General features: G+C 44.0%; 1 protein-coding gene across 1 annotated transcript; it reads left to right on the top strand.

Moving 5' to 3' along the window:
- The first annotated feature begins 366 nt into the window (after window positions 1–366).
- Window positions 367–16,421, top strand: RSL24D1 (ribosomal L24 domain containing 1). Its single transcript, XM_002717715.5, has 6 exons — window positions 367–535; window positions 6,112–6,225; window positions 7,802–7,874; window positions 13,663–13,726; window positions 14,912–14,997; window positions 16,033–16,421. Exons 1-6 carry the CDS (start codon window positions 455–457, stop codon window positions 16,104–16,106), a joined length of 492 nt encoding a protein of 163 aa, XP_002717761.3. The 5' UTR covers window positions 367–454; the 3' UTR covers window positions 16,107–16,421.
- Window positions 16,422–18,077: the final 1,656 nt, after the last annotated feature.

Below are 18,077 nucleotides of genomic sequence, written 5' to 3'. Positions count from 1 at the left end.
TTCGATGGGTCTGAGTTCAAATTCATACTATTTAATTTTTCCACGAATAATCCAAGGTGTTAACCTAAAGAAGTGATTTGCTTTGAATTACTTTCTATAAGTAAAACAAAAATCTTTTTAGTGAGAACATCTCTACATAGGACTTACAGGATTCCTACAGAAAAATCCCTCTACGATTGAGCGCACACATTGTAATTAAAACACATTCGTTCTCAAGAGCCATGCTTAGTCTGCGGCTCTGCGCCTGCGCCGGACGGCAGCGCTGTTGCCCGCCCGGCCTCCGGGAGGCGCTATCATGTTTGGATCCAGTCTTCTTGGCCAGCAGGACTGGAAGGTGCTTGTCTTTTCCGGGTTGGGGCCGGGGTCGGGGAGGAGAATCACTTCCTGTGGCCGGGCTACGTCACTTCCTCTCGGGCTAGGCCGTTTGGTCCGTGGGTACCCACGCGGATTCAGCATGCGTATCGAGAAGTGTTACTTCTGTTCGGGGCCCATCTACCCCGGCCACGGCATGATGTTCGTCCGCAACGACTGCAAGGTGGGGCGGCCGAGGCCGGCGTGGCGGTGGACGCCGGCTGTGGCCCGGGTTCACCGTCCTCTTCCGAGGGCCCTGGCCTGTCTCGTGTTCGGGGAGCCTCATTGCTGGTGTCTGAGCGCGGCTGGGGGCCGGACCACCCTTGGGCGGGGTTCACAGAGATTGGAGTCAGGCGCGAGCCCAGCCCGCGCCGCCGGGGAGCCTGGCTCGCTTGTAGGACAGCTTGGTCCCTCTTGTACGTGGTTCAGTTTCTTGAATGCTGTGCACTGTTGTTGAGCGCATGCCCAGTCAGGCATTCCACAGGTCCCCGTCCATCGAGAGAAGACGTGGTAGTGTCCACAGTGTGAAGAAGTGGTTAGACGAGCGGCGGGTGACTTCCTAGTAGAGCTGGGCGTCAAAGTTGCGAGAGGGGAGCCGGGGAGGGTTGCGGATGAAAAGTCCCAGAACGGAGGTGATGTTTGTTCTGTGTGTTGGAGAGAGAGAGAGAGGGAGGAGAGGGCACTCTAGGTGGAAGGAAAAATCAAGTTTGAGCAACGGCACGGGGCGGAGCTGTTACGTCTCCGAGGAAGAGAATGGGTTATAGATGTCGTTCGAGGCGTGGGGAAGTGCCAGGAATACGAGTGTGATAAGCCTGTGTATTTTTCATGGAATGCATAACAAACACATGCATCTAGGTATGAAACTTAGCTGTGAAAGACTTGCGAGTGTAATCTCTCATATCAGAGTGGAGCCCCTTCCTCCGCTTCCGTAACGTGTTTCTCCGAATTTGAGCTCTTCTGACTTACAGGGCGCTTGTTAAAAATACAGATTGCGTGTTTATACCAGATCTGTTGAGTTGCAGTATCTGTTGAGCGAAGTTATTTTTACATCCTTACGTTCGTTACCTTGTATCTCTTATTGACCAAAGGCGGACATATTAAATTGGGAGCAGGAATCTTGCTGAAAACTGTGTTTGGGAACTTGCACCAATGTCTAGGAGATCTTGAACACTTGTTGTCAGGAACTTGATACAGTTGTAATTCTCGTCCAACACTGCGTGTCAGCCGGGTGTTGGAATTAGAGCTGCTGAGAGCTGGGTGTGGATTCGGTAGACACAGTGGAAGTTCGCATTGCTGAGAACGTCTGTGTTGTCGGCTAGGACAGTGTTGAATTGGCTAGGAGTCGACTCTCTTGGCTTGAGAAAGACCGATGGTTCCAGAACTGAGTTGACAGGGGGTGACAGCCTTGAAGCTCTATCAGAGAGCAAGCATCTCTTCTAAACTGCTGGTGATTGTCACCTGTACACCTTGGCTCCCGCTTGACTGTCACCTGTACACCTTAGCTCCCGCTCTGAGCTCTCCACTGCATGGGGAAATCCTGGTTGCACCCAACCGTGGGCCTGCTCAGAATTTATTTTTACCTTTAATCCTTTCGGTGTCTGAATTAATACAACCCTCACGTGCCTAGAATTGTGAGAATCCATCAGTCTTTCCCCGTTTGTGTTTAATTACCAAGACCTGCCCGTTCTGCCTCAGGACAGTGGTGTCTTTGCCGGCTTTCTGCCCCCTTGGCTCTGATGCAGCCGAGGCATTTTTTCTCTTTTCTGTCTTCCTGCCTTTACCAGAGCTCTTTTTTTTTTTTTTTTAATTTTTTTATTTTTTGACAGGCAGAGTGGACAGTGAGAGAGAGACAGAGAGAAAGATCTTCCTTTGCCATTGGTTCACCCTCCAATGGCCGCTGCGCTGTGGCTGGCGCACTGCGCTGATTCGATGGCAGGAGCCAGGTATCCTGGTCTCCCATGGGGTGCAGGGCCCAAGCACTTGGGCCATTCTCCACTGCACTCCCTGGCCACAGCAGAGAGCTGGCCTGGAAGAGGGGCAACTGGGACAGAGTCCGATGCCCCGACCGGGACTAGAACCTGGTGTGCCAGCGCCGCAAGGCGGAGGATTAGCCTAGTGAGCCGTGGCGCCAGCCTACCAGAGCTCTTGACACTGTCTTGCATAGACACCTCTCGCTTTCCTAAGGTAACTTTTGCATGGTAGAGTTAATGCTAATGCTCATATAAAGCTGTTTCAAAAATTTTGTGGAAATGGAACTAAAAGGTAGATTTATTTCCGCGCAAAAAGTTGAAATCTGTGCATACAAGGGGACATCAAAGTATTCGTGGAAAATGCATATTTGGAAAGACTGCATGGATTTCACAAACCTTTTGTGTTACACTTTTAATTTCATTTTCCCATGAATTTTTGTAGTACCCTTGTATTTTTACGTATTTTGCAAGCGGGAAAAATACATACAGTTGAGCAAGAAGAATTTGAAGGACTCAAGGCTAAGGTGAGAGTGCATGTTGAAGGGGGCAGGTGTGGAGATGGAAGGGCGACTCGAGTCCTTGAAGCCTCCCCTCCCCCCCCCCCCCCCCCCCCCGGCTCTGTACCTTTAACCATGGCCTCATACCTGTTCCCACCTTATTGTATGTAGCTTTCTCCCAGTGTTTATATCCCAGTCTGGTCTTCGTCTTTGTGGTTTGAAGTGAAAGTGATATTGGGAGACTAAACTTCTCCAGGTGGGGGACTGTGCCTTAATTATTCTTGTGTTCCCCAGCAGCAGGCACATGATAGACACTTCTTACTTGCTCATAAAATCCACTTTGTTGTCTCCAGTAGCCAGTCCCTTCCTAGACCTTGTTCTACTTTTCAGATTCAGAGTCAACTAGACTTCTTGTTGGCTCTGTTTGGAGTTGAGAACACCCAGAACAAGTTCAACTCTCTCATTAGATCTCAGCTATGAGGATTTACCCAAGGGTTATCTATTATATATTAAATGTCAGAGCTTTTACTTAGAAAAGCTAATCATATTTTAGACTGAAAATATAATTTCATATTGGGTTACTCCAGGAGATTACGGTGGTTCTTCTAGTTGGTTAGAAATCAGCTCAAGGACACAGACATGTTTTCACTCATGTCTTGTAGGAGAGGGCTCTCTTGGAGGTATGACCCTGGATCACATTAAACTGGTAATGACGCTTTCTAAGATAGAGTCTGTTCTGTATGTAGTGATGTGCTTGAAGTTCCCCGTAGGGCAAAGTACATAGGAAGTGAAAAGAATTTTGATCTGTACTATATATAGAGGCTTATTTAGTTTGAAATATATATACTGTTTGTTTTTCTTTTAAAGATTAATTTATTTATTTGAAACACAGAATTACGGAGGGAGAGTGAGAAGTCTTCCTTCTGCTGGTTCATCCCCTAAATGGCTGCAATGTCTAGGTCTGGGCAAGGTCAAGGGCAGGAACCAGGGACTCCATCTGGGTCTCCCATGTAAGTGGCATTGGCCCACGTCACTGGGTCTTAGCTGCTTTCCCAGATGCATTAGCGGGGAGCTGGATTGGAAGTGGAACAGCTGGGACTTGAACTGATGCTCACGTGGGATGCCAGTGTTTCAGGCAGTGGCTTAACCCACTGAGCAGCAATGCTGGCCCCTCACTGTTCATTTTTCTTAAAAAAAAAAATTGCTAGATTTATATAGAGAGGGAGAGAGGGAGAGAAAGAGAGAGAGAGAAGTAGAGAGAAAAATCTCCCATCCACTGTTTCACTCTCCATTGCTGCAACAGCTGGTGTCCGACTGTAAATTGAAGCGGGTAGCAGGGAACTCGGGTGGGTAGCAGGAATTCATGTACGTGAGCCATCACTGGCTGTCTCCCTAGGTGAGCCTTAGCAGGAAGCTGGAATGGGAGTGGAACTGTGTCTGGAACCCATGCATTGCAATATGGGATGTGGGTGTCCCAAGTGGTTTCTTTATCTCTCTGCCAAATGCTTGCCCTAATATTGTCCATTTCAACCTACTTTTTTTTAGTTATACCTTCTAAGTGTGACAATTCAACTTAATTTCCTTTACCAAGGTTCATAAAATCTAAAGAATTGCTGTTTGCCTTCACATTTCCTCCAGTCATATACACAAATTGCAGAGTATTCTATTACTCAGTAAAATGATGTACTTTAAACTTACAAGTCTTCATAAGCCATTTCAGGAACACATTGAAACATCAAGTTGTAAATTAGCACTGTTAAAGGGTCACATCTTTTGGAATGATGGTGAAGAATTAAAGTGGTTTTTGCTGGTAGACTTGAATAAGTATTTTAGAAAACAAATCTCTTGTCAGTTTTAGTTGCCTTTAGGATTATTTTATGCTTTTAAGAAGGGTAGAGGGGCTGGCGCTGTGGTGTAGCAGGTAAAGCCACTGCCTGCAGTGCTGCCATCCAAGTGGGCACTGGTTCAAGTCCCAGCTGCTCCACTTCCGATCCAGCTCTCAGCTATGGCCTGGGAAAGCAGTAGAAGATGGCCCAAGTCCTTGGGCCCCTGCACCTGCGTGGGAAGACCCGGAGGAAGCTCCTGGCTCCTGGCTTTGGATCAGCGCAGCTCCGGCTGTTGCGGCCAATTGGGGAGTGAACCAGTGGATGGAAGACCTCTCTCTCTTCTCTCTCTGCTTCTCCTCTGTGTAACTCTTTCAAATAAATAAATAAATCTTAAAAAAAAAAAAAAAAAACAAAGATGGAAAGAATCAAAGGAGATTTCAGAACAGTTGTTTAAAACTTGTATCCTCATTGAAGCATATAGAAAGTGAATTTTGGGAATTATCTTGAATTAAGAAGGCACTTATAATGATTTTACTTAAAATTATTTCCTTTTGTTTAATTCATTATATGACTTTACTGTTACTCTGAAAATGATGAGTAGTTTAAAAAAAAAACAATTAGTTATTTGAATGGCAGAGGAGAGAGAGTGATCGAGATCCAACTGCTGGAGCTGGGCCAGGCCAAAGCCTGGAGCCAGGAACTCAATTCAGGTTTCCCACATGAGTATCAGGAACCTTGAGCCATCATCTCCTGCCCCCCAGAGAGTGCTTTAGCACGAAGCTGGAATCAGGACTGGAGCAGGGATTCGAACCCAGACACCCCCGATAGGGTGTGCAGATGTCTCAGATGACATCTTTTTTTATTTTTACAGGCAGAGTGGACAGTGAGAGAGAGAGACAGAGAGAAAGGTCTTCCTTTTGCCGTTGGTTCACTCTCCAATGGCCACTGAGGCTGGCGCGCTGCGGCCGGCGCACTGCACTGATCCGATGGCAGGAGCCAGGTACTTCTCCTGGTCTCCCATGGGGTGCAGGGCCCAAGCACTTGGGCCATCCTCCACTGCCTTCCCGGGCCACAGCAGAGAGCTGGCCTGGAAGAGGGGCAACCGGGACAGAATCCGGAGCCCCGACCGGGACTAGAACCCGGTGTGCTGGCGCTGCTAGGCGGAGGATTAGCCTAGTGAGCCGCGGTGCCGGCCCTCAGATGACATCTTAACCACTGCCCAGTGCCTGCTCCCTAATGAGTCGTTTTTAATCACATTTTCAGGGCTCTGATTTAGTTGGGATGGTGTTGGATAGTTAACAAGTTTCAGCCTTCTCATAATAAGCTATCTCACACGTTGCTCAGTGGTGTTTGAGTAAAAGGAGTTGTGGATGAGAATCGTTGTTCTTCAGAATTGTTGTCCAATGGGGTAACATTCTATGATAGAAAACTTTGTTGAACTTTGATTTTTCCATATTTTTCTTGTAGGTGTTCAGATTCTGCAAATCCAAATGTCATAAAAACTTTAAAAAGAAGCGCAACCCTCGCAAGGTCAGGTGGACTAAAGCGTTCCGGAAAGCAGCTGGCAAAGAGCTTACGGTGGTGAGTGCAGTCAGCTCTTGTATTAATTTCGGCTGGGTCAGATGATGTGTTCTGATGAACCAAAGCAGGACTTGTGGTAACGAGATGAGTGAGTTCCTCTGGTGCTTCTTTTATGTTTGGGTGTAGAAATACTCTCATTCTCCCATGATCCTGCAAAAGTTCTGTAGAGTTCTGGAAAGGGGAGAACATCTCTAATCCAGCTTTGTGAAAGTGATTTTTTCTTATTCTCCAAAAGCTATTTTTAGCACTTGGAAAGAAAGAGGAAAATCATTTTAATGGATTGATTGAGGTGAAGGTGGAAGTTGGTGCTCAAGGATTTTGAGAGGGAGCTATGAAGTTCACTTAAGGATTCCTGAACAGCAGTGAGGGCTCTGATGGGGTCTCTAATAGACTCATTGATCAGGTTCTAGACTTGAGTCTGAGGGTAGAGAAAATAGGAGGAAAAGTAGGAAGTGTAGCGGTGAGGGAGTTCCGTGGGGTAAGCCCCCAGGATCATGTTGGTGTTATTGAATTGATGTCAGGATCTCTGAGGCTTGTCTCTGTGATCCCGTAAGAGGAGGAGGTGGAAGGCAGGGTTTTAAGTGATGTCCTCCTTCCATGGCTTTCTCTGCCCCCCAAGGCCATCCCCTCGGTCTCTGCTCTCTACTGCTCACGTGCTCTATCTACCAGCGCTTGCCATGAGGGCCCTTCCTGGCCTCCTTGACTAGAGAGCTGCTCCATGAAGGTGGAGAATACAGTTTGACAAGATGCAAGGCCACATCGCAGTTCCTGTCACACAGGTGATTCTCAGCTGCATGAGAAGCAGCACAGCACCTGACATGTAAGAGGCAGGCGAGAAGAAAGAGCGCTGCGCAGTCATTTGCTGCTTGCTGTTTACCTTGGTGGTGCTGAGGTTATTGTGATCTGAACAGAGGTGTGTGTATGCAAATGAAATAGCCAAGTACGCGTCAGTCCTATTCCATCTGATGATGCCAGATAGATAATACCTATCGCTTTTCCAGGGTGGTTTTGTGTATTTGAAGAAGAATAAACCATGATCATTAACTGTCGGAATACCAGCTAGTAGAGTGGCATCGACATTTGGAGAGGACCTGAAGACATGCAGGCTGAGCTTAGATCCTGGAGAGCAGCACTGTGTTTATTTGAAGTTGTGTCTTTTCATACATTTTTACTATAGCAGGCATTTAGGTTGAACCATAAAAAATTCTTGGCGTTTGACCCCTTTGAGATGTGAAAAATGGTGATTTCATATGGTTTAACCTCATAAGAAGTTTTCTGGCTGTCGGTCTTACCTGGGAGGGCAAAGCGGGAAAGAGCCTTTTTCAGTTTATTTATCATCCCCATGGTTGTTACGTGCCTGCCCTCTCTCTCAGAGTCACCTGTGTATAGTTACGTTTTCATTACGGCTGTGTGTGTGGAGGAGGAGGTTGGAAACTGTGCTTTATACTTCACTCTGAGGCGTTTCTTAGTTGTGTGTGCTCAGACCTCTCGTGAAAAGGAGGGTGTTTTAAGAGATACTTAATTCTGCCTGCCTTAAAAGCATACCACTCTCACCCACCTCTGCTTCCTCTTACAGGATAATTCATTTGAATTTGAAAAACGAAGAAATGAACCTGTCAAATACCAGAGAGAGCTGTGGAATAAAACTAGTAAGTCACAGGGAACATTGGGACTATTCCAGAAAACTTGGTTTGAGTTATTTTTGTAACTTGAAATGTTAGTTTGTTTAAATATAAAATATCTGGTTTTTCTTGCTTCACCTTTATTCTTTTATCCTTATTTTAAAATTCTGTTGAGTTTGTGCCTTTTATTATAAGCTGATCCAAATTCTGTTCAGAACTGGTCAGTGTGCTCATCATAAAATAATGTAATTATGAGGCTGGATACAGAGTTGTAAAGACACAAAAATATACACCAAATCCAAGAAACTTTTTACAAGTTTAGATCATTTAGTTTAGGGATATAAACTGCATAAGTAGTCTGTGTACTTTATAAAATTTAGTGCTTTTTTTTTTTTTTTTAATAAGAGATTTATTTATTTGGGGCCAGCATTGTGGCATAATGGGTTAAGCCACTGCCTGCACCAATGCTGGTTCAAGTCCTGGCTTGTCTACTTCTCATCCAGCTACCCGCTAATGCGTCTGGGAAAAGCAGCAGAGAATGGCCCAAGTCTCTGGGCTCTTGGCACCTACATGGGAGACCCAGAAAAAGCTCCCATCCCTGGGCTTTGGCATGGCCCAGTCCTGGCTGTAGTGGCCATTTGGGGAGTGAACCAGCAGATGGAGGATCTCTCAGTCTCTCTCTCTAACTTTCCCTTTTTCTCTGTAACTCTGCCTTTCAACTAAATGTTTAGTTGATGATATTTGATATTTATTTAGTTGAAGGGCAGAGTTAGAGAGAGGGAGAGGCAGATCTTCATCTACTGTTCATTCCCTAAATGGCTGCAATGGCAGGGTCGGGGACCCAAGCCCTCAGGCCATCTTCTGCTGTACTTCCAGATACTTTAGCAGGGAGTTGCATCCAAAGTGGAACAGCAAGCAATCTTTTTATTTTTTTTTTATTTTTTAAAGATTTATTTATTTATTTGTAAGTCAGAGTTATACAGAGAGAGGAGAGGCAGAGAGAGAGAGATCTTCCATCCGATGATTCACTCCCGAGTTGGCTGCAATTGCCAGAGCTGCGCTGATCTGAAGCCAGGAGCCAGGAGGCTTTTCCGGTCTCCCACTTGGGCCATCTTCTACCACTTTCCCGGGCCATAGCAGAGAGCTGGATCGGAAGTGGAGCAGCCGAATCTGGAACCGGCGCCCATATGGGATGCTGGTTCTTCAGGCCAGGGTTTTAACCTGCTGCGCCACAGGGCCGGCCCCATCCAACCAGCTCTCTTATGAGATGCTGTTGTTGCGGCTCTGCTGTGTTTCTTTAAAAATAAAGCGTTCAGCACGGAAGGTGATCATCACAGGCTTCCTGAGGAAACATTTCTAAGTGCTTGACTTGGATAAAAATGAAGTTAGAGGCTACAGCACTTAAAAGCAGTGATATCCAGCTTTTGTCTTTTGTTCCTGAGGTAGGCAGAGCCTTTAATGAAAAGTGTCCCATGTGTAGTAAAATTTAGTCCCTTGAGCTAGCTCCATGGTGTATGTTGGAGCCCCCCACTCCCTGGCCCTTCTGCCCCATGGCTCATCTTCTCCCATGGCTGCCACTGTGCAGTGTTTAGCAGTGCCTAGTGTTGAGTGTGAGGGTGATAGGCCACAGTTCCATAAACCTTAGCACTCTCCTGATGGTCATAGCAGGGTGTCACTTTCAGTACATTTTCCCTGTCATTCACAATTCTTCAGGCGAAGAATTGGAAATGTTGTGATCTTTGTAGTGCTGTTGGGAGAAAGCTGTGTCTTCCTGGGCCATGTAAAGAAACCAGAGTCCAGACTTGGAACTGCCCTGTCCACGAATCCCTAAGTATTCCTATCCCTAAGTATTCCTTCACTGCCCCTTGTTTTCTTCTGCCTGCCTGCTTTTACTTGCCTGTTTTTTTTTTTTTTTTAAATTCTTTTTGGTGTGTTTAAATAAGGGCCTCCCTTTCTGTTTTGTAATTAAGAGGAAGATTTATTTCTGAGAAGCAGTTGATTTTACTGGGTTTAATTTGGTAAAGAAATAACATTGATTCAAGTTCAAGGATTTACAAAGAGGTTTATAACTTTGTAGAATTCTTAAATTGATTTTTTTAAAAGATTTATTTTTATTTGAAAGAGTTACAGAGAGAGAGATAGAGAGAGTGATCTTCCATCTGCTGGTTCACTCTGCAAATGGCCACAAAGGCCAGGGCTGGGCCAGGAACTTCATCTAGGACTCCCACGTGGGTGCAGGGGCCCAAGGATTTGGGCCATCTTCCAGTGCTTTCCCAGGCGCATTAGCAGGGAACAGGATCTGAAATGGAGCAGCCGGGACTCCAACTGGTGCCTGTATGGGATGCTGGCACTGCAGGCTGAGGCTGTAACCCGCTGGCACCACAGCACTGGCCCCTTAAATTGATTCTAAAGGCACTCTTGCCAAGGACATTATTGGAAAGTCTTTAAGTTTAGTTTCTGGACCACATTCAGTTTTATTACATTTTTTTTTTTTTTGTTTGTTTGTTTGTTTTTTTTTTTTTTTTTTTTTTGACAGGCAGAGTGGACAGTGAGAGAGAGAGACAGAGAGAAAGGTCTTCCTTTGCCGTTGGTTCACCCTCCAATGGCCGCCGTGGCTGGTGCGCTGCGGCCGGCGCACCGCGCTGATCCGATGGCAGGAGCCAGGAGCCAGGTGCTTTTCCTGGTCTCCCATGGGGTGCAGGGCCCAAGCATCTGGGCCATCCTCCACTGCACTCCCTGGCCACAGCAGAGAGCTGGCCTGGAAGAGGGGCAACCGGGACAGAATCCGGCGCCCCAACCGGGACTAGAACCCGGTGTGCCGGCGCCGCTAGGCGGAGGATTAGCCTAGTGAGCCGCGGCGCCGGCCCAGTTTTATTACATTTTTGACTTTTGTTTTCTTTTTTTTAGTACTTGAAGATAGCAACTCCAAATCATTTTTACATTTTTTTTTTTTAAGATTTATTTTTATTTGAAAGGCAAAATGGCAGAGAGAAGGAGAGGCAGAGAGAGGATTCTTCCATCTGCTGGTTCACTCCCGAATTGGCTGCAAAAGCTGGGCTGGACCAAGTTGAAGCCAGGAGCCTGGAACTCCATTCTGGTCTTCCATATGGTTGGGAGAGGCCCAAGTACTTGCGGCATCTTCTGTTTTCCCTGGCTCATTAGCAGGGAGCTGGATCAGAAGCAGAGAAGCTGGGACTTGAGCTTGTGCTCTGATGTGGGATACTGGCATCTCAGGTAGCTGCTGAAATCTGCACCATAGTGCTGTCCCCCATTTTTACATAAATCGTAGTTATTTTTGGTGTGACTTCAGTTTGGTGTTGAGATTAAGTGGCCATCTCATTTTAGTTGTATGTAGATACTCAGTTCCTGTGATCCTCCATGCAGTTTTCATATGATTTACATTGCTCATGAAAAATAGTGCTGTGGTCTGTAAGACCTTAAAGGTGGTGTTCTCTGCAGTTCTTAATGGGTTTGTTAAGCATTGCCTGTGTGGCATACAGAGTTGAAGGAGTTTAGATGCAGTCTAGCCTTTCCTTCTGCTACACTGTTCGTTTCCTGGTTGCTAGTTGAGGTTTTGTTACAGAGTGTCATTCCCTAGCCTTACTCATTTGTACATCTACATTCATTCATTCATTCATTTATTTATTTATTTATTTATTTTGACAGGCAGAGTGGACAGTGAGAGAGAGAGAGAGAAAGGTCTTCCTTTTTGCCGTTGGTTCACCCTCCAATGGCCGCCGCGGCCAGCGCGCTGCGGCCGGCACACTGCGCTGATCTGATGGCAGGAGCCAGGTACTTCTCCTGGTCTCCCATGGGGTGCAGGGCCCAAGCACTTGGGCCATCCTCCACTGCACTCCCTGGCCACAGCAGAGAGCTGGCCTGGAAGAGGGGCAACCGGGACAGAATCTGGTGCCCCGACTGGGACTAGAACCCGGTGTGCCGGCGCCGCAAGGTGGAAGATTAGCCTAGTGAGCCGCGGCGCGTCTACATTCTATAAGAACCTGCTGTGCTGATTTTTGTCCTGAGAAGACTATCCTTTTGTATTGGGATCCTAAAAATAGATTTTTTGAAAGGAGATTTGCTGAGTACAGTGTGAGAGTCTTAAAATCGTTTTCTACTGTTTTACACAATTAACAGATGTGTGTGTCAGGCTGTCCCAGATATATGTATTACTTCATATACTACCATGGTTAGTCTGAATTGAGATGTCCTGTGAATGCTATATAGCTGCTGGGTTTTGAAGACATAATATGAAAAAAGGTGTAACATACTGGATTTTTTAATATCGATACCTATTGGAATGACAATACTGTGGACATATTGGGTTAAACAATATATTGTTAAATTTATTGTTTATTAAACATAATTATATTTATGCATGTAATTATATTAATATATTAGCAATATAATTTCTACCTTTTCCTTTTAGTTTTCTTTTTGACAGGCAGAGTGGATAGTGAGAGAGACAGAGAGAAAGGTCTTCCTTTGCCGTTGGTTCACCCTCCGTTGGCCGCCGCGGCCGGCGCACTGCGCTGATCCGAAGCCAGGAGCCAGGTGCTTCTCCTGGTCTCCCGTGGGGTGCAGGGGCCCAAGCACTTGGGCCATCCTCCACTGCACTCCCGGGCCACAGCAGAGAGCTGGCCTGGAAGAGGGGCAACTTGGACAGAATCCGGCACCCCAACCGGGACTAGAACCCCGTGTGCCGGCGCTGCAGGCGGAGGATTAGCCTAGTGAGCTGCGGCGCTGGCCCCTTTTCCTTTTAGTTTTAAAAGTTATTAGACAATCTAAAATTACACATGTAGTTTGTCTTTGTTGGGTGGTACTGGTGTTGCTTCAAGGCTCTAGAGCTTAGTTGGTCTCAGCTCCTATATAGCTGAAGTTCCTGTAGATAGTTTCTAAGATAATTAGATCCTTGTGGCTGAGGATATGGCAGTATTGATTGATTGGTCCATTCTACCAGTATTCACCATGTGCCAGTGGATCCTAGGTACTTGGAGGAAAAGTACTGTTGACCAGGGAGGTGCTGTCTTTATTTATGGAGATTACAAAGTGAGCATGGTATTAGTTGCCTGTAATCCATGTTCTCAGCGAAAGAAAATTTGAAAAGCACTGGACTGGTTTAAAGTAGAAGGAAACTTTAACAGCAGTAAAGACACTTGCAAAATAAAAGTTAGAGATATACGAAGACGGAGGTACCTTTCTCTGAAGGGGGGAGAGAACTTCCACTTTGACTACGACCTTGTCTAAATATGATCAGAGTCGGTGAACTCAAAAGGCTTCCATAGCCTTGGCAACTCATGACAAGAGCCTAGGGTGATTACTGATGCCATAAACAAGAGTGTCAATTTGTTAAGTCAACAACAGGAGTCACTGTGCATTTACTCCTCATGTAGGATCTCTGTCCTTAATGTGCTGTACATTGTGATTTAATGCTATAACTAGTACTCAAACAGTATTTTTCACTTTGTGTTTCTATGTGGGTGCAAACTGTTGAAATCTTTCCTTAATATATGCTAAACTGATCTTCTGTATATAAAGAGAATTGAAAATGAATCTTGATGTGAATGGAAGGGGAGAGAGAGTGGGAAAGGGGATGATTGTATAGTACTTATAAAAGAGAAAATTGACAATGATGTCAGCCCAGAGTGCATGCCTTCAATGATAGGAATTGTTTTGACATTGATTTTTTTTTTTTTTTTTACTTCGATTCATTCTGTACCTGAATGCTAAAGAAATATTTGTTAAAGCACTTGCTGGTTGTAATCTTACTGCTTGCATGTAGATAAACTTACTAACTTTTATGAATTTTTTTTAGTTGATGCAATGAAGAGAGTTGAAGAGATCAAACAGAAACGCCAAGCTAAATTTATAATGAACAGGTATGAATATTTGTACGGAGTAACTTCTGGAAAAATTATAATTATTAGTAGATATCAAAAGATATTAGTTTTGTTTTTTAACTTTTTATTTTGGCATAGCTTCAAATTTTCAAAAAACTTGGAACAACAGCATAGAGATCTCATAATATGTTGGCATTTTACCACATTTACATACAGTCCTTGTTGCTGTGTATAGAAAGTTGAAGACAATGCTCTTCCTTCCTAGGTATACTTAAGTATACTTAAGTGTCTGTATTTTGAAAATAACAATATTTCCTGTATAAACACAGAAAATTTATTAAAGAAAAGAAGTATCTGTGCAATGCTAATGTTACACAGGCCTCGTGTGCATTTCACCACTGTTCTAATAATGTTTTCATAGCCACAGAAAACTCTGGAACATGCATTGTACCTTGTTGCCGTATCTTTCCAGGCTTTTTTGATCTGGACAGTTTGTCATCTTTCTATGTTTTCCATGACTGACATTTTTGTAAAGTGCAGGGCAAGGTATTTTGTGGAATGCTCCTTAACTTGAGTTACTTTGAAAATCCTAGGTCTGTTGTGTGCTTACAATTACTGAGTGATCAAAAAATTTACATAAACCAAATAGTGTTATTTATTAAGAAAATATGTAGGCACTTTAATAATTAGAGGTTCTATGATGTAGTAGAGGACTGTTCATAATAAACATTGATCTCTGAGATTTGCTGATTGTTTTAGTTGTATCATTTGCTTACTCAGCAAATATATATTGAACCCTTCTCTCCTCCATTTTGTGCCAGACTAGCCACAGGGATACAGTGAATGTACAGGTGGGTAGTATAGGTATCCTGTTTAAGGTAACTGGGAACTAGAAAATCAGTTTGAATTTGAGTCATTAGGGTAGAAAATGTCCATCTGTATACAGGGCTCAGTGGATAACTTTACCTTAAATTTAGACGGCAAAGTTCACCACTCACTGCTTGGGAGTAACTTGAGAGAATAGACAGTCTCTGGTCACTGGGTCTTGATGCTCCTGCTTGTGGGAGCAGTGGGGGAGTGAGGGAACAGAAGGAAAGCTATTTACTTCTCATTTCTCATCTGTGTGGATTATTTCATTCATAAAATTTGGTAGCCGTATCGTGAATAATGTATCTAAGGAAGTTTTAGTAACTGGAATTTTGGCTTTGGTGTGTTCTGTTCTAGATTGAAGAAAAATAAAGAGCTACAGAAAGTTCAGGACATCAAAGAAGTGAAGCAAAACATCCATCTTCTCCGGGCCCCCGTTGCAGGTAAGTCCCGCATTGCAAAGTAGAGAGATGAGAATTTCCGTTTTTGTCTGTGTAATTTGATACCAGCTGACTTTCTTCAGGGTATTTTTCTGCTAAATGTTATTTCTTCTAGTACATTTATGATGTGACTTGGCTTAGAAAAATATAATTTGTTCAGTGTACTTTCCAGTTGCAGCTGATCTATTGTATTTGGTGTTTTTCCCTTTCATCGGATCCTGTTTTCCATAAAATATCTCTCCAAGTTAAAATGGTTTAAGTAATAATTTCATAGTTGAATTTTGCCTCCGGCTTGTTTTGATTAAATGATACTGTTTTCTCTTTGTGGCCCTCAAACTTAGATTGGATATTGGAATGACGTGGAGATACTAGTATAAATGCCAAGTCCCCGGCCCTTCAAGTTGGGCCCCTGTTGCATAGTAGCTCTGTAGCTGATTCTGAGAGTAAGGCTTGAGGACTGCTGTTTTGTGTGGGAGCCTCCTCTGTTGCTCGGGTAACGTTGGAGTGGCTGCTCATGTGGACAGTGGCTCACGTGCATAGTTTGTGAGGTGCTTTCTAGCACCATCCCTTTACCCTGTCGGCTTTGGTCGCTGTGATTTACCTGTGCAGAGTACTTGACCCTTAGGAAAGGTCTGCTTCTGCAGCTGCATGTCACGTACAAAAGGTCTGTGTAAAAGTCCTGCCTAGCTTCTTTTTGTACCAAATTTTATTTAAAAAATAGACAAAATTCTTGGTATATTCATTTCATGTGTAGATTCATACTTCAAAAGCAGTGGGGGGAGGTCATCTTGTTTTTCCGTCTCCCTCTTTGAAGCAGATACTACAGAGTTAAGAAAGAGGGACCCTGAATCCTTGCGGCTTTAGTTCAGATTTCAGCTTGTTGAGTTAACTCTAATACTGAGTGACCTCAAGTGAATGTGAGTTTCTTAGAAATGGCTAACAATACTCTAAAACAGTCACGATCCTTTAATAAGTATTGGTAAAAATTTTGCAAGGTCACATGTTGAATTGACTACATTTTTTTATTTTTATTTAAAGGCAAAGGAAAGCAGCTGGAAGAAAAAATGGTACAGCAGCTACAACAGGATGTGGACATGGAGGATGATTCTTAAAAATGTGTGCATTTGAAAATCTCCTTTGGAGACTTAGGACTTGTTAAATTATTGACATGTGTTTTACAGAAGGTCACTCAAATGAAAGGTGATTAAAAATACGTCTCCTACACGGACGTCTGCAGAACATCATATTATGGATGTCAGATTGCGTCTCCATGTGAAGTCTTCCCTGATAAGTGTGTTTATGTAAAGAATGAAAATTTTCTTTTTAAATACAGAAATGAATTGTGGCACCAGGAGCATTTGTGTAATAATTAATTACAAAAATTCATGGAAAAGGATATATAAAATAAAATTTTCTTTGCAGTAAAATATGCCTTTTACTCATGTTTTGAAAGTGGGGCTATAACTATAACTTCACAATTTATACAACAATCTCAATGATATCTTTTGATTCTGGTATTTCCAGTTTTGGTTTGTTAGCGTCTGAGAAGAGCATAATGGATTAGTATAATGAAATCTGATTCCACTGCACTGCTTTCACCTAGTTTAACAGTTCTCATAGTTGGTTATGGATGTTGGGGATAAGAGCTGAATAATCTGCCAGGGGTAGAATTTCCACTTAGAAGAATGCTTTGATTCCTGGTAGAACAAGGATTAATTTTATAGCTTAACAATACTGTGGAAACCGGAATTCTGGTGCCTTTTAAAATTTGTTAGGTAGTTTTTTTCTAACAAGTACCTAATTGCTTTTGAAAATTAATGAGTATGGGGCCAGCGCCAAAGCGCAGTAAGTTAATCCTCCACCTGCAGTGTCGGCATACCATATGGGCACCTAGTCCCGGCTGCTCCACTTCCAATCCAGCTCTCTGCTATGGCCTGGGAAAGCAGTAGAAGATGGCCGAAGTCCTTGGGCCCCTGCACCCGCGTGGGAGACTGGGAAGAATCACCTGGCTCCTGGCTTCAGCGCAGCTCTGGCCATTGCGGCCATTTGGGGAGTGAGTCAGTGGCTGGAAGACCTTCTCTGTGTCTCTTCCTCTCACTGTAGTTCTACCTCTCAAATAAATAAATAAATAAATCTTTAAAAAAAAATTAATGGGTAGATGGGGCCTGCGCTGTGGTGTAGTGGGTAAAGCCGCTGCCTGCAGGGCCAGCATTGCATATGGGCACAGATTTGAGTCCCGGCTGCTCCACTTCCGATGCAGCTCTCTGCTGTGGCCTGGGAAAGCAGCAGAAGGCGGCCCAAGTCCTTGGGCCCCTGCACCCGCATGGGAGACCTGGAAGAAGCTCTTGGCTTCAGATCAGCCCAGCTCTGGCTGTTGCAGCCAACTGGGGAGTGAACCAGCAGATGGAAGACCTTTCTCTCTCTGCCTCTCCTTCTCTCTCTGTAACTCTGACTTTCAAGTAAATAAATAAATCTTTAAAAAAAAAAAATGGGTAGGATATCCATCCATTATTTATGCATAAAATAAAACCATTACTGTAGTGTCTACATATTTGTTATTAAAAGATATTAAACAAAGGTATGATGTATCTATTACTTGGATGAAAATAATTTACAAATACTGTTTAAGTAGGAGATATTTTTAATTAAGGAGAAATATATTATTTCTTGTTTGTGTATTTTTACATGATTTTACAACTGCAAATGTGTTAGGTATATTAACTGACAGTTGTATTTTTTTTTAGGTTATAAATTCTTAGGGCTAGTTATAATTTTAAAATAATGGCTAGTTTTTAATTTCAGTATTTTTTTAAAAAGATTATTTATTTATTTGAGAAGAAGAGTTACAGAAGGAGGGAGAGAGAGAGAGACAGGTCTTCCATCTGCTGGTTCACACCCCAGATGGCTGCAATGGCCGGAGCTGGGCCAAACTGAAGCCAGGAGCCAGGAGCTTCTTCTGAGTCTCCCATGTGGGTGCAGGGGCCCAAGCACTTGGACCATCTTCTGCTTTCCCAGGCTGTTAGAGAGCTGGATCAGAAGTGGAGCAGCTGGGACTTGAACTGGCACCAATATAAGATGCTAGC

The sequence above is a fragment of the Oryctolagus cuniculus genome, chromosome 12, assembly GCF_964237555.1.
Source record: "Oryctolagus cuniculus chromosome 12, mOryCun1.1, whole genome shotgun sequence".
NCBI classification, from domain to species: Eukaryota; Metazoa; Chordata; class Mammalia; order Lagomorpha; family Leporidae; genus Oryctolagus; species Oryctolagus cuniculus.
Note: the sequence above shows the minus strand (reverse complement) of the source record. Positions and strands in the feature narration are given on the sequence as shown.